Genomic DNA, 21078 nt, shown 5'->3' with positions numbered 1-21078 from the left:
CACCCGTAAAACAAAAAAGCCATGCAGTCTTTTTGTCTGGTGCCAGGCAAAGGTGGAAGAACAAACAAAAGGAAAGTCTCTGTAGTAATGCAGGGAGCACTTGTCCCCATTTAAGCTAGAAGCTAAGAAAAGGATACTGTTTTGTTGCCAAAATTCTTCCATCTAATGCAAATATAAACTCCCTTTTTTGTCTGGATTCCTGCCCAGAGCTGTTTCTTTCAACTTTCATTATGTTTAAAAATAAAAATTGCATTGGAGAGAAGATATTTTCGACAAGGTTCTGTAGCATAGCTCTCCCCTCAGTTAATTTGTGTCAATTATGCTGTAGATCCTGATACTTCCACAATTTAAAGGTTTCTCACTCATGCATCATTGTAGCCAATATATATTGCCAAGTTATATTACCATCAATCTATGAATAAAGAGAAACTGTCATAAACCAGAATAGATGGAGGTTTGTTCTCACATCCCATCACTCTAAATTGTCTGTATATTTAGGAATAAGGGAAGGTGTTAATTTCACAGCAAAATTTTGGATCAGTTCCTATTTAATTATGGTACCTTCCCCTTGCCTTGCCTAAATGCATTTAATCCATTCACAGTAGCCCAGTTTTCACTACCTTTTATATTCTGACACATCCCCAGGCCTTCATGATCCCTCTGCCAACAGGGAACAGAGGCTTCTCTTTCAGTTTCAAGCTCTCTGTCTCTCTTCATTTCCCTTAAGGATGCCCAAAATCTGCCCTGTGAAATTATCACTGACTTGCCAGCTAGGCCAGGCACAGCAGTGAGAGAGCTCAGCAGATCCAACTCCAGATCATTTCTGCCAAAGAACAACATCCTCCCACAACTCTTCCATAGAGAGGTGCAGGGGTTTTAGCTGACAATTAAGTGCAACAAGGGTTTGGCACTATATATCTGTCAGAGGTACCTTGTCTCTGAATACCAGAGCACTCTTTTACACCTTAAAGAAGTTGTGCTATTACCACATAAGGAAGACCATCAGTATAATTCATCCTTAAAATGCCAGGCAGGTTGGGTGAACTTTCCAGGTGTTGCACAGCCCACAATGGCTGGTGTGCACTTGCCCTTAGAGATGCCACATACAAATATTCAGGATGGGCAAAGGTAAATATGTATAATTATTACAGACTAGAGCAGTTCCAGCAGCCAGTAACATAGGTATGCAGCATGGAAATACAATTCTAATAGCTGCTGCCCAAAATGCTTCCATCAGGAGCCCTGGGAACATGGTTAAGAAAGATACTTTCTTAAGAAGTATACCAGAATAAGACAAATAATTTAAAGGCAGTATTTTTGGAATATTTTTTCCAACTTAATTTCTTTGTTCCTTTCTTCCAACCAGTGTCTAAATTTTTTCTTAATTTTATGGGAAATTTAATGGGGTTTTTTTTCCTCTATTTTCCCTGCTCCTTTTTTTTTTTTTTTTTTTTTTTTTTCTAAAGGATCCAAGAAGCAAAGGTTAAGTCAAGTTGATAAACGAGAAAATCAGAGTGTCTGCCACTATGGGTAGTGGACATGCTTCAGAAAAAAGCCCATCCAAAGTGGTACTTTCCTCACCCTACACAAATATATTTTCTTTCTGCTTTGGGTTTCTTGACTCCTGCAGAAAAAGAGTAGTGACATGCTACTACACCAAAAAATAATCTTGCTTTCTGAACATATCAAAACATGAGGATAATAGACTCTTATCAAGTGACTTGGCAGTTGAAGACCCACTTTTTGGGCAGACTAACTCAGTTCTTCAAGGCTGGGTGAAGCCACAGCTTCACTCAAGTCAGTGAGAACTCTGACACCTTTTTTTACAAAATTAGTCTGATTTCACTTTTCTCTGGTGCCTTGTGTCAAGACATACTTGTGATACACTGAAGTTAAGAGTCTCTAGATGACAGAACTGATGTTCTCAGCATCAATACATCCCAAAGTGCTGAAACTTCATGAAATTGCATGGACATCTCTTGAGGAGAATGAGGACATTCCAATGTTGTGTCTCAGTAGTTGATTGTACATACATATCCCATTGGTTTTTACAGGTGAAGTCACACCAGAAGAACACTTTTACACTAAATACCAGCAAATTTGCACTTGTGATGCATTGAGCTGGACAAACCACATCTGCCTCCTGCTTTGTTCAGAGCTGTAGTATCTACACTCGGTGCAAGCAATTCCTACAACAAAGCTTACTTTGTCTACAGCACACAGATACTTACACAATATGAGCCAGGTTTAGAGGTTTTTCAGGCTGGTCAGGGAACATTGGGTGCAAAGGTTCACGGCTGGAAGCACAGCTTAAAGACTTGCTAAGTGCATTAGTTAGCTTCTTAGCAGGTGATTTCTGGGAGGAACAAGGAAGGTAGAGGTAATCTGGACAAGTAAGGTGCATACTGTTTCTGCTACAGGAAGCACAAAACTACAGGAAGCTCTAACAGTTCACAGACCTATGGACTGACATCCCCCTTGCCCCCCTCCCACGCTGAGAGTCTGGTAAGGCAAAGAGTGGTGCATTTGGGAAAGAATTACTGTCACCTTCAGCAGCCTTTAGAGCAGGCTGGGGGTGTATCTATAGGGAAAGTGACCACACTTTTGTAATGCTGCACTCAAGCATTGTTGAACAAAGAACAGCATAGTTTGTGTCACCTGGACTGGTGCTGGCTTGTACCTCACCAGCTTGGGAATGCAAGGAGAACAGATCTGAGCATGCTTGTCCCTATAGATACACTGTATGGGACACCATTTTCCTCCTAGATATGGGCCAGGCACCAGGCTGCTTTGTTCTTCTCCCTCACTAGTATTTCCCTCCTCACCTCCAGTACCCTGTACTGTTTAGCTCCTATTACAAAGCTTCTCTTCCACCTCCTGTGGCCACTGACCACTGGAGAATAGAAATTTGAGAAAAGGGCTTGCCAGAAATTGCCCCACTGTGGCAACAGCACTTCAAAAGAGACTGATGTACTGTCACTGTCCCCAAAAGATGGGGGGCAGTCCATGTAAGAAGTGTAATTTTCATCAGTGTGTAAAAAAAAAAATAAATCAGTATTTTCTGCTTTCTGTTTTGTTTGGAGACTAAGCAATTGAGGACTAAACTCAGCTTCCCTTCTAAGCAATCTCTGAGATCCAAGATGTCTCTTAGGCTGTGTGAGGGTTTCTCAGGGAATTCAACTCATCTCTCTGTGATTCAGTTTTCTGCCAGTAAAAGAGGGTTAGTGATCCTTATACTGTCTCCTCTCCCAAAACACAGCTTGAGAGGCTAAAATGGAAAAATCTTCCTGGAATTTGACAGAAAGGGTTTTGTATTTGTGCATATACATCCTGCATCAACTTGACTGTCACCAAGTTTATAATGAAATATTTCTACTAGAGAAATCCAACCTAAATACGTAAAGTTCAAGCTCTTTCTCTTTCATTGTAAATGCAATTTCACTCTGAATTGAGAACAGTTGATTTCCACTGCACCCATAAACACTTCCAATCTGCATGTGGAGCTCAATACCAATGCATTATGGAGAATGCTAAGCAGGTTTGAACAAATGCTAATGAATGCTACAGAAAGGCAACTTCAAACTTGAAGCAAAACATTTGTTTCTGGCAAGGAAACATTTGAAAGCACTAGGCATGTGGTCACATTTTTTGTCTTCCGCTGAGCAGAAATCTTAAGTTTTCCAATTACTTCCTACCTATAATTACAGCTCCCTGGCTACAGCAAAAAATGGATTTTATAGCGCAAATTGCTGTTAGGAATGGAGTCTGAGCTACATAGTGGGCACTTTTCCTATTCAGATACTAAACTCCAGCCATTTGTGTCTATGCAACAAGCAGCAATTAGGACCCACAAAAACAATTACAGACGCAGGTCTGCTAGGATACAGCGCAGGGCTCTATGACTGGCATACAGAGCAAACCACGTCCAATTTAACCCTTGCCTGTTCCATCAACAGAAAAGCAGACATTTTAAAAGTATTAAAATTCAGAACTTTGTTAAATAATAAACTCAAAGCACCATAAATATGGGAACTTTTGTTATACACGTAATTTTCCTTTTTTTTTTTTTTAACAGTATACTTTTGAAATGTTCGAGATGAATTAGGCATTTTCTGCTGATGTCTGTGTTTGAATCCTGAAGGATTTTTTAACCAAGGGGTTCAACTGGGACTTTGCTCCAGTCCATGGAAAGCTGAGTCCACAAGTCTCTTGCCCTTCAGGGAAGGTTAAGGTTCCAGCAGCTGTTGATAGCTCCCTTTCAGCTTAGGAAAAACACTGCATTATTTTGATTAATAACAAAAAGACTGAAGTGAGCTTTTCTCTGTAGTAAACACTACTGTGGATCTAAGCTTGTGACCACACTCAAATCTACAGTGCCAGGATCATCCCAAATGCTACGCATATGCTGCAGCCACTCAACTGAAAATATTGATGAATGAGCATTAAGTATTCATCATTTCATTTAGACGTAGCCAAACAGAGCAAGCCAATGAGCATTTTACCGTGAGTCCTGTGGGAACGGGAGAAGCTGCCATGAGCCTGCTGCCCCGCTGCCAGCCCCTCCTGCGCTGCCCTCACCGCGGCACGCACCGTCACCGGCGCCCCAGATCCTCACCCAGAAAAGACCATTCCCACCTCCACGCTCTCCCGATGGCTCCCAAGGCTGGAGCCTCCCAGACAGGCTCACTAATCCAAAGTGCCAGCCCAGCTCCCAGCTCGCCTGAGCCAGACAGCTGCCCAGAGCTGTGGCTGGGGGCTTCTCTGCTGGCTGGAGGGCAAAGCGGTCTGCAGCGAGGCAGGAGCCTTTCCTTACCCATGACGTGTACTCTTTCATTTGGTGCTGGTTGCTGTGGGAACCGCTGGCATGGCCCCTCCAGAAGCAGTCCTGACAGAGCTGGTAATTGTGACACTGCTGGCAGCGGTAGCGAAACCCCATCATGCTCTCGCTGTGGCAGTAGGAACACTCGACGGGGTGGAAGACTGTGCGGGAGAAAGAAATGGTGAGCCAAAAACCAAAACAAAGAAACACCTAGAAAAAATCTATGGACAAACCCCGAACTGATGGGTGTTCCCTTCTTTGTTTAAAGCAATCTGCAGCGTTGGATGCTGCTGACAGCCCTGACCTGAGAAAATACAGCAACCTGTGCTAAGCCACCGGCAACATGGGGCACTAAGCCCTTCTTCACTTCTGAGCTGGTATCCATACCCCGTGCTCACAGCAGCAAAAAAAGTGTGTGTTCAGTGTTCAGTGTCTAACAGAATACATGGCAGAGTACAGAGGAGGGCCACGAAGATAAGGGTTCTCTATGAAGACAGGCTGAGAGAGTTGTTCAGCCTGGAGAAGAGAAAGCTCCAGGGAGTCCTTAGAGCAGCCTTCCAGTACCTAAAGGGGCTACAAGAGAGCTGGAGAGGGACTTTTGTCAAGGGCATGTAGGGACAGGACAAGGGGAAATGGGTTCACAGAAGGAAGCTAAGTTTAGATTAGGTTATTACCAAGAAAATCTCTACAGTGGGGATGATGAGTCAGTGGATTGAGTTGTCTGAAGAAGTTGTGGATGACCCAGCCCCAGAAGTGTTCAAGGCCAGGCTGGATGGGGCTCTGAGCAACCTGGTCTAGTGGAAGATGTCCCTGCTGGGGAGTTGGAATTGCATGATCTTTAAGGTTCCTTTCAACCCAAACTATTCTATGACAGGAAATTTATATGTGGGAAAATCCACTGCAGCTGAACCACTGGGAGAAGCTGAATGTTTTGTTGTGCTTTAAGCAGCTGAAGTGAGGCATCTTGGAGGAAAAGTCAAACTTAGCTACATGACTACTGAAAGGATGAAAGTGTACTTAGATGTGTTATTGTCTTTTAATTACTGCTTTCTCATCTGTACAAGTGGTGTCATTATATATGGAGTTGAACACGTAGCTTTGGATGCCCAGATTTGTAAAGCTGGCCTTTGGAGGGACCTGTTCTCTGTTCAGAAGCAGATAGTGACAAGGAGGCAAGTCACTGAGAATGCTAAAGCACAACTGAGATATTTGGAAGCACCTTACGGGCAATACTGCTATTTCTGTTCCTCCTTCCTCACTACTGCATGTACCCAATTTACCGCAGGGTACTGAACATCCCCTTGTTCCCAAGCACCCTCTGCCTTTCTGTCATAAGGTTCAGTCTGGGAAAATTTGGATCAGTGCTGAATGTGTCAGGGGTTTAGTTCTTTGCCAGACTTTTGCATCAGGAAGGGTTTCTGCTCTAGGCTAGGAAACACTGTGAAACTGGTGAGGGACAGGGATGGATGACAAGAGTTTGAGCAAGGTGGGATAGATAGGTTGCTCTGTAGCCAAAAAGGACTTGGGAACATCACCTCACCCACCTTGGTGCCTTTCAGTGGAAGAGGGATTTGTTTAGCACAGGAACACTTACAACTTTTCCTCCTTTTCCTTTTATCACCAAAACTGGATGCACACCATCCACAGGGAACTTCCTTTTCAGAGGATATGGTCTGGCAGTGTAGACTTAGGAGTAGATCCCTCCTAAGCACTTTTTGGCTTGTGTTTTGCACTGCACTGACATCTCCTGCCAGGAATACTGTATGAACGGAAACTGCCAAGCTGCTCCCTCTCTGCTGCCATATGTCATAGCTAATAAAAGTTGTGGTCTTGACAGTTTACCAAATATATATGTGTGAATGGATGAAGTCCTATTGCTCTTTGCTTATCCAGAGCACAGGAAGAGACACGATCAGGTTAACTTCCTGAGCACAGCACAATTTAAGCCATGTTCCTGGCTGAATGACCAACAAACTTCTTCAAATATTTTACCAGTCACTTTAAAAATAGCACATGGAGTCAATGAACCCAGTACAGTAGCTCTTACAAAACTATCTACAGTGTGTGAAAATCATCACACCAAAGTTTATTCTTGTAATTGTGTTTTGGCAGCATCTCTTTACTTACCATTTTCAACATTCGCCAGTCGATGCAGAAGTGGTAACCACACTAGACACTGTGGCGGGGGATCAGACATGAGAGTATCCAAGAAAGTGTTTAATGTGACTTTTTTCTGCTCAAACAAGCAAACAAACATGCACAAAAAAAAATCAGTAATTAGACATCTCAAAATTATTTTATCTTGTCTCTAGAGAAACACTTGGGAATAAGTTTCAAACACTGTTTACCCATATTTACTAAAAAGAACAAGTGATACTAGCAAAGCTTTTCCAGACTATTTTTAGTTGGTACAATGATACAACTGATGACTAGAAGTCATTCTCACAAGGCTGGGTTGGAGACACTTAGCTCCCACTCACTTCCAGACTCTTTTCTAGAGTCACTGCCTGAAGATGCTTTGTGGTTAAGGGTGGCATTCAACTCTGCATGTTCTCATCTGTTTTGAGTATCGTGTGACAAGTACAAGTACATGTAGGCTATCACTGTGTATGACCAATTCTCAAATGAAAAGTCACTGCTGATGGCACACAAAAAAAGAAAATGAGAGAAAATACTGGCAAGGGAGTACAAGTTAGAAAGAAATACAGAATAATGAGAGACCACTGCAGGCACTTTGTTACTGAAATTTAAGAAACTTTGCTTGTCTAAGGAGCAATGGCAACTAGTTATGGGTGAACTCTGATTGTGGGATGTCAAGATTGCATATGCTCAGGGACTGCAACGCTCCTGAACTCTTCATGCCTTTAAGCACTTAGAGACCTATGCCCCTTTAAATTTCAAAGAGATTTAAACGCCAAGATATCCCTGTTGATTTAAAAAATGCAATCTAGGGTCTTAAATTTCTTAGGTGTCTGGAGAAAGTAATTCCAAATCTTAGTTCATTTGTTTTTTTCAATCAGCAAATGAGCCTTCCTTAAATAAAATTTAAGATGCAAAAATATCGACCCCTGCTGAGAATATATGTAGATATATTTTATAGACATACATATTTAAGTAGTATCCTCATATCCAAAGGGATAGCTAAATTTTCATATCTGATTGCATAAGCTGCTGCTTTAACTTGCTAAAGAACTATGATTACCCCATGAGAAAGTTAAGCAGCAGTTATGTAGTGACATGTATCATCTCTGCCTGTTGTGGAATTCTTTTCAGAGCTGAGATTTCCAGATGGAGTATCTGCGTTCAATTTATACACAATTACCACCAGATGTAAATAAAAACATTATTTCTCTTATACACTGACTGATCAATGGAAAACATCTCACACTGCAACAGTCTCAGGGATGAAACACAGCAAGATATTTGGAAATATATAAAGATGTTTGTCCATTGGAGAAAACACCTCAGGCTACAGTGAAAATGGGCTTGATTATTTAATGAACAAAACCAGCCAGAATATGAGCTCTAAATCTCACTGGAATACTACCTTTCCCCACAATAACTGCAGTGTGAAAGTCCAGTCAAACACTACAACCTGCTTGTTGTATGAATTATCTTCCCAGTGATGGAGAGCAGATAATCACTTCCCAAATAGGCATCCTATGCCTGTAAGCATCAGCTCAGAGAAAAGGATCTTTCTTTTGGAGATGTGGATTTCTTTTTCTGCTGTGGATGCTTGGCACAGCTTTGCTGACCAATGCTGCTAGTAAATGCCTGTGTTGTCTGCAGCAGAACTTGAAAGCATAGGGGGGAAAAAAAGGTGGAAGGAAGCCCAGGAAAAGAAAAGACCTCCAGTGCCCCATTACTGCAGAGCTGAGTAGCCTTGGATCTTCCCTCTGCTCTTGAAGAGACACACACAACCAGTCTAACAAGCAACTAGATGAGGAAACAATAACAGCTCTTCCACGATGCATTGGGCTTTTGAAAGCAGCTGTAACTTTAAAATCTGATTGGCACCAAATAAGGCAATGACAGCTTTATGGCCAAACAGCTCTGGTGATCACTGATTTTATGGATTAGAGGAAAAAGCAGTGTCCCTTTAAAGGACACTGTCAGAGCAATTTCCATACATTTTCCTCCTGCAATTTTCTTTCAGCTGCTGGGAAAGTTTAAACTGAAAGCTGTTTTCTAAATATACACTACACACAGATGGAGTCTAGGTTTGTGGAATAACACTTAGACAAGTGCTAAGAAAATGCAGTTAGTGTCTATCTTTTTAGTTTGGGATTTTTTTTTTTTTAAAGTGTTTTTTTACAATAATAACAATACTGTTTAAAACAAATACAGTATAACATCACATCAGTCCTACCTATGGGGGAAAGTGGTGATGATAAAACTCCTTTTTGAGCCACAGATTTGTATTCTGAAGCATTAAGTCACTTGCTCCAGCAATTGGGCATTTCTGTCCCAAAAATTTGCTGATGAGCAAACACTCTTGTTTCTACTTTGAATAGACATTCAATCTAGCAGTGGTTCACTGGCAGAGGAAAATACATGGTTGGATCAAGCAAACCAGTAGAATTGGGAATAATAAAACATTTCTGAAAAAGGAAAAACCCTTTCAGATGTAAACTGAATGGATTTGACACCATAACCAGATAATTCCCAGAATTCTTTATTTCCCTGAAATGGAAGAATCTTTATATACCAGGGGGTTGAAAGGCTTCTGGAAAGCAAAAGTGACCCATTGTGAGAATGAGTGAGAGTGCCAAACTTATTCCAAGCTATCAGCTTCTGATAATGCTACATGTGATATAAGAGAGAAAGAATGACTTGCGTGTGACTAAGACTGTAAATACCATTTATCATGATGTCATCAAGATCTGAATTTCATTTCAAAACACTGGTTCATCCCTAGTGAGGATGTAATGAGAACTACATAAAGTTAATTTAAGTGAACTATCAGACTAGATTTACAAGAGTACTTGGCTGCCTCCAGATGCAAAACTGCAGCTTTGTAAACCTGCTGTGTACCTACAGCAGAGACTTAAGTCTTGCTAGCTCTAAGTGGAGCTTGTAAACAAAACCATCTAATGCCTGCTTGCAGATGTTGTTTCTAAAGGTACCTTAATGTATTTGGTCCACTCAGCTGGATGCAATCTCAAAGCAAGTGCCATTTCTGATGGCTACTGAGATAAAAAATGAGGTCTGAATGACATTTTTCAGGAAAAGAAATTCCTTTTTTCATCTATAATAACAGCATGTCCAACATGCAAAGCTTGAATACCCTGTTCCCATGCAAGAGCATTCTTTCATTATTTTAACACAAAACTACCAGAAGCCACTTCACCATGTAAATTCTTCAAAAAAAATGAAGTGCTGTTTTAAGTCTCCCTCTGTGAAACAAGACTAGTTTCACATATGCAAACATTACCAATTAAAATGAATTGGGAGATGACTCAACAAATGAATCTCAACATCTTTCAGTTGACTGAAGTGCCTATTGATTAGTGATGAAACTGAGAGAATACAAAAAATGAAATTCTATTTTGCATTAAAATGACACTATTCCTGCTCCATTGAACTTACTTGTTCAACAGTATTCAGTTAGCAAATGAAAAGATAAAGAGAAGGAAAATACAACTTTATTTCTAACATTGTCCCAGTTTCAGCATATTCCCTTACTACATATTTATGGAATTATATGGTGTGATGTGTGGCAAGAGCCAGAAGAATTGTCTCTTTCTCCACTGGAGAACTGGACAACCAGACACAATTATGGAATTTTCAGAAGTGCTATGTATTAGCTGAAGCCAATGTGCTGTACTCAGTGTACCTATTGAGTCTTTTGAGCTGCAGAAAAATCTTGTATATTCTTCAGGATAAATTCACTGCTTTCCTGACCCTATCTCACTGGTGTTACTGGTAAGAGACTAGGGATTTTCTAATACATACTGATTCCCATTTACAAAAAAGTTTTAAGGTGATTTTCTTCTCACTCCTAAACTTGTGTGTCTATTACTAGAAAAATATGAGGTTTGATTTTTTTTTTTGGTTGGAACTTCAGCTTTGTATGCAGAAGTTAGTCTTCTGTATGTTTATGCCAACACCAACTAAGTGGAGTGGAGGACTACATGTCTTGGAGTATAAATATATATAATACCTAAAGGTATATAAGTAATTGGTGCTTAAATTAGGAAGTTCCCTAATTTAGGAATGTGTAAATCGAGATCCTGCTCTGAATCATGTTTTGACTAAACCTCTCTCTTCATGGTTATATGGGGAACCTATTGAGACCAGCTTCCTGTTGAAGGCAACAAACCTACACACCAGAAATCAGCAGAGTGGAGCTTCCCCTCATCCAGCCCTGTGTTTCCTGGGCAAATATGCACCTATCTATAAGACAGAAAGAGTCTTGGTCTGCTCAGAGGGGTGACTGAGACCCTGTGTCTCTTCATTTACCTGTTGTGAGAAACAGGATTTTGCCGACTGCTCAGTGTAACCAAATGAAGGCCCCTCGAAGACAGCGGTGGGCAGCTTGAGAACCTCGCGCAGAAACATGTCGTACCTGCCATAAACCATCATCCCGCTGGAGTCAGAAATCATGGAGAAAATATCTGAGGGGGGAAAGAGAAGGAAAGAACACAGCAGCTTCAGTGTGAGCTAGAGATGTGCTCTGAGTTCAGTATCATCTGGTTTGAAAGACAAGTAGTAAACATGTTTGGCTTATGGAAACCTCCTTTATTACCGCATCTTTATTTCTGACTGCTTTCAATAGAAAACAAGAAGAAATATTTGCATAGCTGATTTTAATACTAAAATAGTCCTGATTTGTTTTTCTTTGTGCGTGGTCATTTCTAAGCGAAGTCTGATGCATGGCATGAGGCAGTAATTTAATCAGATAAGAAGGCTCTGATTTGACAAGATACGCTACATCAACTTTTTGCCTACTGCCAGTTTATCACGTCAAATCAAAATCTTGACAATGGGTTCATTAAGTCAGTTATTATTGTCTTGGACACATAAAGCAATGAAGGTCTTGCCAATGTGTTATTTTTCACTCTTCCCCCTTTCTTATGTATAAAAATATCACACTTTTATTATTGCAGTGATGTCAGTTTGTCAGCCCTTATTTCTCTGCTTGTTTAAAATTATCCTCTGCTTAGCAGGAGATCTCTGACTAAAGAACATTTATTGTTTTTCAGTCTGTCATGTCAGCTGCTACATTTCCAGGAACCTGGAAGGGAAATTCTGACAACAGGACTCCAGGACTGCTGACCCAAAAAATCATCACTGTACTTCAGCCCTCCACTGGATGGACCCAGTTCCTATTCAAAAATCAGTTTAGGGAACAAATGGTGCTCAATTTATAATTTGTAACTTTAGCTCCGTCTGTATTTGAGTTTCTACACAGAAATAATACTTTAAAAATGGCACTAAGTCTGGAAGACTAAACCAGCACTTGGGATTTCTAGTTGTCTACTGTAAACAACTATAATTTGTAAATTTAGCTTTCTTGGGGTCAGATACAAGGCTCAGTGGAAACTGAAGGTTTTTGGTCAAAAAGTCTGGAAAATGGTGTTCTAGACCTGACATCATATGACTAAACAGAAAGTCTTCCATTGCAGCTACAAGTGAACTATATATTTGCTATTGGGGAACTGGGAATAAATCATACTAAATGAGAATCTGTTCATCAAAATACATGGCATAAGAATGCCCTATGGAAGAAAATATAAGTAGTACATAAATACACTTGTCTTCTATGTGTGAAAAGACATAGATGTTATGAAAAAATAATCAGAAGAAATTGTTAAATTATACTTCATGATATTAAGGCACTTATTTGTATTTTGAGTTCAATAACAAATGGAAAACCAAAATCTACCAATAAGAACTTCAATGTATGCAATTTGTCCTTAAAAACCTCAGTGTAAAGTTCAACCAAGCATGTAGTAGAATTTACTTAGAGACATACAAAGGGCAACTCCCAAATCCAGCCAAGAAACTATAGTTTATCCTAATTCCCTCTTTTCTATTTGTACTGTTAATTATCCAGCAATAACAATTTTTAACAGGTAAAAAATATCACTTACATCTTAATTTGTCCATAATTTTTCCTCCACAAAGAGTTGCCAAGGCCATTTTGACAGCAAAAACGGAAATTTTACCATGTCCTTCCCTGTTCAAAAGTAGAAAGTAGACATATTTTACATGTCCATTTTATGAGACTCTTTCAATTAAAATGCATATTTCTGACATCACTTACTGTAATACACAATATATGTGGATTGACATATAGAGAAATAAGTCCTTTAAAAAGAAAGTTTGTTTAGTGGAAGCACTTTTCTGTAAAGATCTCAGAGCAGATTTATTATGTATATAAAGCTCAGTATTAAACTTTATCACATTATACACTACAGTGATAGTTATTACTGTTATTTGTGATACAGTAGCACCTATCACACTCATGGTTTCCCTATCCTAAGTCCTTTGGGAATTTTTTGGACCTAGAAGATTGGCAAATAAGTGAAAAAATCAGCACTGGGAATGATAGTAAAAAAGCACACAGGGCTCACATCATTCCACAAACTTCATCTGTATCTGTCAGTAGGTCCTGACAATTGCCTTTTAAATGATACACCTGACCCCCAGGAACCTTGGAGAAGGACTTTGCTGAAAAATGGGGAATATGCCTGCATCCAGAATGAGTGAAGGACATATGCTGTGATATGGAGAAGAGTTTTGTCCCTGGTTTGTTCAAGGGGAGGCTATACCTGGCTACTTGCAATTTACAATGCCTAAATGCTAATAAACCCCATATTCACCCAAGAGTTTGTTTTGGGGCAAAAAGGCACATTGCCAACTCTTCCCCCAACTGTCCCGAAGCTTGAATGGCTTAACTTTATTATTCCTCTCATTCCTCATTTTCCTTTTACAGCCATGATTGTACTCAGTGATCACCTGCCATCACAGAAAACCTGGTTTATTTGAGCTGCAGAAGTAAAACATGACTTCACACACTGCAATGGCACACTTAGCCCCCCAAACACCTATCAGTCCCAGTTTAGTCTTCAGCCCCTTTCCAAAGATGAGAATGCTCTCCTAAGTTCATCTGCTTCTTAATGTTAATCTCTTGACATGGTGAATGGTGAAATGTGTTTTTTCTTGGAATTTTCTTGGAATTTTCTGAATCTTACTAAGGCAGTAGGAGTCCAGAGTTGCACAGGATCAACTTCTATCCACCATCCAAACTCCATGGCATTACTTCACAGTTTCCCACATTAATGAATGATATTAATTAATGACACCAGTGGGGACAATGTAATCATGCTTTAAAAAAGAGACAACCAGTATTTGTGAGATTAGCAAAATGGCAGCCACATTTCCTTCTAAATTCTGACAGGATTAATGATGTGGCTAGATAATGAAGTTTTGTATAAGTTTTTGTAAATTAAGTTTCTGTGATCTTCAGTCTACCCTACTAGGGAGCACAATCTTATAAGGAATTTCCTGTTTAATGTATACAATCATGTCCTACGTAGGATGGTCTAACTGCAATGGCAATAGTAGTACACAGAAATTTACCTTTTCATGAATATTTCTAAAATTACTCTGTTCATTCATTGTTACTCATAATTTTAAGGGAGAAAATTGCATCTGATCAGAACTAAAAGATTAATTGACTCTGGAAAGACATGGAACCTGTGACTATGCCTCTTTCTCTGCTAATCCTAAACCAGACTAATGCAGTAAAAATACATGTAAGACAGACATGAATGGTATACTCACATCTGTACATTGATGCATGCTACATGCTTCACTGCTGCATTCATTAAATCACTCAGACTTTAGAATATGAGTAATTTCCCTAAGCTTGACTAGCTAATAATCTTTAAAGTTCATTGAATTAGATTTAGTTGTACATCAGTGTAACCCATAATTCTAAATATAAATTCTAATTATCCTTTCCACTCATTTAAAATTCTGCTTTTTGCCAGAAAATCAACTGGAAATACAAGGAAAAAGTAATTAATTCACCATTTCAGTATTTAAGAAAGAAGTATTTACTGTGTTTTTTAATGGTGACTTTTGTGTACACTTTTTCATTACATGAGTTCTCTTTGACTGGCTTCAGAATATTAAAATCACAGCAGAGGAATTTCCAGACTTCTGTACTTCCATTCTTTGTTGACTGGGTTCTGATTTGTGTAAATCAGATTTAGCACTGTTACACCTGAGAGTGTGGTCCTTCTGTATTCTTTTTGTGCATGCTGCCCTTTAGACCCTTATGAATTTTTCTGCACTGTTTCATCATGAGGTTTCCATCTGCTTTAAAAGAGTTGCTATACTAAAACAAAACAAAACAAAAAACCAAAACAAACCAAAACAGCTAACTAGAAGCAATGGCATTATTAAGAAGCAATGGAAGACTTGGAGATTAAAAAGATGTGGAAGTGCTTCAGATTTAGATTATTTTTTCCCAGGAGGTTTAGTTACATTTACTAATAGGATTATATTTTTGCATGGCAGACATATCGACTTGTCTTCAGCTTTCCACCCTAGAGCCACTGGCTTTTCCCATATTCAAATGGTTATAGAAGAGAGAAACAGAAAATATATGATTTATCTCTTCAATCTCCATTCGAGTTGATTCATTTTGACACTGTATATTTTATTGGTGATTTGTATTCCTAAAAGCATCAGAAGAGCCAGTATAAACCAAATTTGCCCTTCAAATATATGTCTCTCTGTGAGTGTGTGTGTGTGTGTGTGTCTGTGCATATACACACATGCATATTTAAATACACATGACTGATGAGCAGATAGGGTAACAGGGCCTAAGACTCACCAATATAATTTGGATATCCAAAAGTGCCCTAAGCTTTGTCTAAGCACTACAGATGCCCCTGACTGGCAGCACTGAGGCCTTACAGTGTTTGCTGTGCAAAAGCAAATGCTGAGGCAGTGGCTCATAGCAGCAGGAAGATCTTGGGAGAAGTCCGAGCTCCCTGAAAGCAGCTTTGGGCTGGCTAATGCAAAGAGAAATAAATTTTACTAGTGGAAACAGGAGAGGACAGCAAATATTTTGATTTTATATTGCATCTCTCTTACTGAGGTTACTCTTCAGCAGGAAGCATAAATGATATCAAAAGCAAACCTTGAAGCTGATGTGCATTTAACAATACAGGATGGAGTACACAGGAAAGGTAACGATAGCCAGGGTTGAAGGTTATCTCCTTCTACTTGGGGAAAAATGGGCAAAAAATTATACATGCTTTTAGACACCAGAGCAAAGAAGGTTTCCTCTTCCACTGCATAGCTGCAGAGAGAGACAGCCTGTCCCCAGAGCAAGGGAACCCCACAGAATGCCTGACAAAATCCACAGACCATTCAAGGCTGAGTCCAGCTCCAGGGCCTGAATTTGCTGTTTGGGTCATCAAGGAGAGTGGTACCAGATAGATGACACCGTCATTTGTCAGAATCTCTAGCAACACCCATACTGAGATAGCCACATGGTGGGGAAAGCCATCAAGAAATAGCATCACATCTTTAGAAACAGCAATTGTGTCCCATGAAAAGGGCATTGAGAAAATACCATTTCTCTCACTAGTGAGGCTTAAGTGGTACTCTCCCAATACTTTAAGGTATCTTTTGCAAAAGTAACAAAAGTTCTTCAGTTGTTGGTTACTAGCCAGCGTAACCAGGGCAGTCAATTCTGAAGTGTCAGAGGCTGTAATTACAAATTCCCATTTTCACGAGGTTTTAGAGATAAAATTTTATTGAGATTTACTGAGATGCTTTCATGTAGGAGAGCAAAATGCATAATGTCCAAATCTCTGAAATGTATTTTTTTTGCTGGACTTCCTTTGTAAATGCCTCTGTGGCTTTCAATGAGTGGCAAAGGTAGAAAAGAGAGGGAATTAAACACTTTACTGCTCTGAATAGATGAATGAGCAAGAAGTTATATTTCCAAAATGGATATTGATCATCTTTATATACTGAAACAATTCAGTACAATTCAAATGTTCATTAGATTAAAGAAGGGCATGAATATTTCCTCATTTCTCTGTAGAAGTCAAGCTCCCCCCAAGCCAGGCAAGGTCTGTTTCATAGCCCAGGACCCACAACTGTATACATAGGCTAGTGTATGTCAAGGAACAGAGAAAATTCAGCTATTTCCTTATCAGTTAAACTTTGCAGCAGGAATAGCTGGAGATGATCTAGCACAGAATATTTCACACTCTGTTTAAAAGGAGGTTTTTGGAGAACAACTCAACTGAATGAGGCTGACATTCCACCTTGCTGCCTAGGCTTTCATCCCAGCCTGGGAGAAATTTTTCAGAGAGGTTTGTGCTTGTCAACTTTTTCTGGAGTACTTGGTGTAAGGAAGTGAAGGAAGTGTGCTATTGTTTCATAAAGCCAGTTAATCACCTTAGGTCTTGAAGCAAAAGCTATTGCCTAATTTTAACCTGTGGTTAAAAATGTAGATCACGCATGTTTCTGTCTAGATTTTTCTAAAGTCTGACCACCTCATTCTGCTCACTGGTTTTGGTCTGTCGGGGTCATTTACCACATGATGCTGACTTCCACACACTAATGATAAATAAATTGGAGAAGTATTTCTGTTTGTGAATTTTGAATTTGTTGGCTTGCAGTTTTATAAGGTTGTACTTTAGTTTACTTTTAGCAGCACGAAGGAACATCCCATTCAGTCTCACATGAAATTCTATACACTGTAATTTTCCCCCACTTTTTCTCCTTTCAGCAGAGAAATATAATTATCTGTGGGCCTAATGAATCCCTAAGACCATAAAAAACCCATAGAGAAGGGGATGTAAGCTCAGCACCGGCAGTGGCTAAATTTGCCCACATGCCATGGCAGCACACTGTGGTCCTTTTGTGTTTTGCTAGCCAAGTTGTAGCTCCTGAGAAGACATCTGTATTGCAGGCCTAAGGAAACACTCCTTGCCAGAGGGCAGAGAAACCTGCCAGGATTTCAGCAGGCTATAAAAGAAGGAAGAGGCTCTGTTTAAAGTTTGGAGGAACTTCAGCCAGTACAATACATAAAGAGCAACATATATATTAACTATGCATAAATAAATGAGACAGTGGCAGGATTGTTAAGATTTTAAAACATGAAATAACTTGGCCCTTGTGGTCCTTTCATATACACTAGGTCGCAGACTCCATTTCTCCACTTTCTTTGGATTCCAAATGGGACATGAAAAGCTGCACCACCTTCTCTGGACCTGCAGCACCTTGCACTTGGCCTTGCTGAACCTCATGAGGATATTCCCATGGGGCCACTTCTCCAGCCAGCTGAGTCCCTCTGGATAGCTTGCAAAGCATTGCTTCTCCCTGAATATGAGACCACAAGTCCTTGCTCCTATTTCCACCAACTTCTAACTTTCAACAGACAATGACCTTTTTGCTGCTCTGGAGGGGAGAGAAAGGACCCACACAGGAAGCAGAGACAGCAGCTCTGGTTAGACCCCAGCAGCTCTCACACTGTCCCTGTGGCATGTAGAGCCACTTCCCTCCCTCTGTTTCCCAGAAAAACCAGGAAACCTGAATCACCAGTGGCTGTTAAAACCAATATCCAACACAAAACTTCAATGGTGAGTCATACTAAAGTGTAGGGCACATTTTGATAATCAGATGCTTAACTGGTATGTCTTTATTTGTGGCAGGTGTCTAGACTCCCATTACAGTACAGGGAGACCTTGCTGACATCTTTCTCCATGAAATCTGAACTTAAGTATCTCAGGTTGCACATGAACACCATCTCATATGTTTGGTGAATTTAATATGGAGTGATAGGCAGCTAGTCTCTATCTCTGACCTCAGAGCTGGGAGCCTCTTCCTAAGGATTCCTTGTGTGTCTCTGCCCTTCTGGAAGTGTATCCCGTGCACTATACTCAGAGGCAGCACAACAGACTGAGCTGCTTCTTGACTGATGGAGTGAGGGTCACAGCTTCTTTACCCCAGGGGGATCCCATCAGGATCCCAGACACAGCACATGGGATGTTTTCAGGGGAAGCAAAACCTTATCCCCTTAAAAATATGCTCTGATTCCCTCTAGGGGACTAAATTCCTCTACTCCATTATGCTGCAAACAGCTGTGTTGTGTAGTTGAGATCATTACCCCTTTACAGTGAGCTACAAAATAAGCACAGTATCACAGGTCTTGGTTCCACAGACCAGGGTCTTTCCATATGTTTACCAGCTAGGAAGCAGTTTACCTGTGGCATGCAGCAGTAAATGCATCTGGTAATTTCCAGCATCTTTAGTGTGCTTGTCACAGCCACAATGGTATGAATTAAAATGCCTGTTCCTTCTTTTATTGCCCTTAAGGGGAGGAAAATATTCTTGAAGGCTATGATTTCACAATGGAATGGCTTTTCTTCCTCTCAGAGGGGCAGGAGGAGAGGTTGAGTGCAGCCTTCTCATGTGGAACACCTATTTTTTCTCCCTGTTGCCATGGCAACTGAGCCACTGGCTGGTCTGGCACTGAGAGGTGCTCAATGACATCCTGTACCAGGGCAGTGAGAGAGAGAACTGGGAAGAGAGAGGGGAAGCATCCTATTTTAATGTTTAATGGCCAGTGTTTTCTCCTGATGAATTTTCAAAAGATAAGCCATAAAGTGACAACATTTGCACCAGTCAGACTTAACTGCTGTTCTCCAATAACTGAGTTTTGAGGACTGCAAATATTGCAGTACAGGTTACCAACACTGTATTCAGAAATTACAACAGATATACGCAGAATACGCATTATTTTAAGTGGTTTGCTCTGTCTCAAACTTGTTCTTTTTGTAATATGAATCCCATGCAGTAATAAACAACATGAATTTCATCACCTCCAGGTCTTTAATCCTATTTCTGTTATGGTCTCAAAATCATGCTGCACTGGCATGAGCCAGAAAAAAAAATTGCTTACAGCTGCAAGAACTTGCAGGAAAATGAGCTCTTTCAAAATAATGAGCTATTAACCCATGGCACTGCTGCAGAGGCAATGCAGTGGTGTCAGCCACTGGTGTGTCAATAAACAACAAGCCAAATTAGAAGCGCATGTGAATTTGTTTCTGTAGATGATTCTTCTTTGATATAAACTGGAACAAGTCTGAGTAGCTGGATGAAAACACAGTTGTGCTGAATTTGGCTCAAAAGAAAGGAAAGCAGAGGCCCTTAATTTAGGTTATCTCCCTAGTTAGCACTATTCACATGCTCATTATGTGGGACAGAATTGAGCCTGCTCAATTGATTTCAAGAGATATTTCTGGAGGAAGTAAAATCCTTTCAGCAGCTGGGAGAGGAGGGAGGAAAGGCAGACTTACGGATCGAAGGCCGCTAGCAGGAAGTTGAGCAGCAAGCTGATGGACTGCTCCACGTTGATCTGATGGGTCGTTGGCATCCGTTTGTTGAGCTGGTAGAAGATGGTTGAAATCACAGCTTCCAGACGAGCCACGTTCAGCTCGATGCTGGGATCCAAGTTGTTCAGGGCGTTCTCCCTCAAGGCTTCGATCACATTCCAGATGTCCACCAGGTGTACTAGGGGACAGGACAGAAAGACTCAGATGGGAAAACGTGCTCCTGAGAAAAAGAGTCACCTCCTCCCACGGGGTGGGGAATAACACAACCATGTACAACATGCTTTGTGAATAATTAAATGAATTAATGTGTTTTCCATACTGTATATTGAATCTGGTGAAGGAATGAGCAAATAAAATGGAAATCTGTTAATAAGCAAACAATATATTGATATTACTAGTTGTAATGAATACAACCTCAGCTTGGAAAATCATTCTTCGTTGTATAAAGTATTCAAATAAAAATCTGTATTTTACAGAAATCACTGAAAGGTAAACATATGCTAATTATTTTTCTGAACCATGCCTTTATGAATCCCCATTCAGAAATTACTCTTAGATATTAATTTGCATAGCAGATGGGCTTTTCAGAAGATCCTACGAATACTAAGTGCTTATCACATACTGATATTTTGAATATTCTTTTCAGCAATTTGTATAGAAAGCAAAATATTTTACAGAAACAGAATTGTAATTGAGTCAGGGTACATTTAAACAAATAATACATAATGAAGTGATCCCAAAGTCATATTTTATGTCTTCTAAATATAAATGATATGTTAAATCTCTCTCTTTGATGAAGTCCTGATCTAAGTTGAATTTGATGGGGCCTGTTTTTACCTACAAAGATAGCTTAAAGGCAATCTCTGCTCACCCTTCATATTG

General features: G+C 40.1%; 1 protein-coding gene across 30 annotated transcripts in view; it reads right to left on the bottom strand.

Moving 5' to 3' along the window:
• Positions 1-21078, bottom strand: part of DTNA (dystrobrevin alpha) — a 221835-nt gene that overhangs the window by 47858 nt on the left and 152899 nt on the right. For all 30 annotated transcript variants that reach the window (XM_085572090.1, XM_085572095.1, XM_085572093.1 and 27 more), the window contains 6 exons: positions 20161-20374; positions 12916-13001; positions 11282-11436; positions 6947-7052; positions 4814-4980; positions 2232-2356 (listed from right to left, as the gene is read on the bottom strand). In XM_085572090.1, the coding sequence (XP_085428216.1) occupies positions 2232-2356; positions 4814-4980; positions 6947-7052; positions 11282-11436; positions 12916-13001; positions 20161-20374 (853 nt within the window). The remainder of the gene's footprint in view (positions 1-2231; positions 2357-4813; positions 4981-6946; positions 7053-11281; positions 11437-12915; positions 13002-20160; positions 20375-21078) is intronic.

The sequence above is a fragment of the Lonchura striata genome, chromosome 2 (assembly GCF_050655825.1).
Source record: "Lonchura striata isolate lonStrDom1 chromosome 2, ASM5065582v1, whole genome shotgun sequence".
NCBI classification, from domain to species: domain Eukaryota; kingdom Metazoa; phylum Chordata; class Aves; order Passeriformes; family Estrildidae; genus Lonchura; species Lonchura striata.
This window is presented reverse-complemented; position numbering and strand designations above follow the sequence as displayed.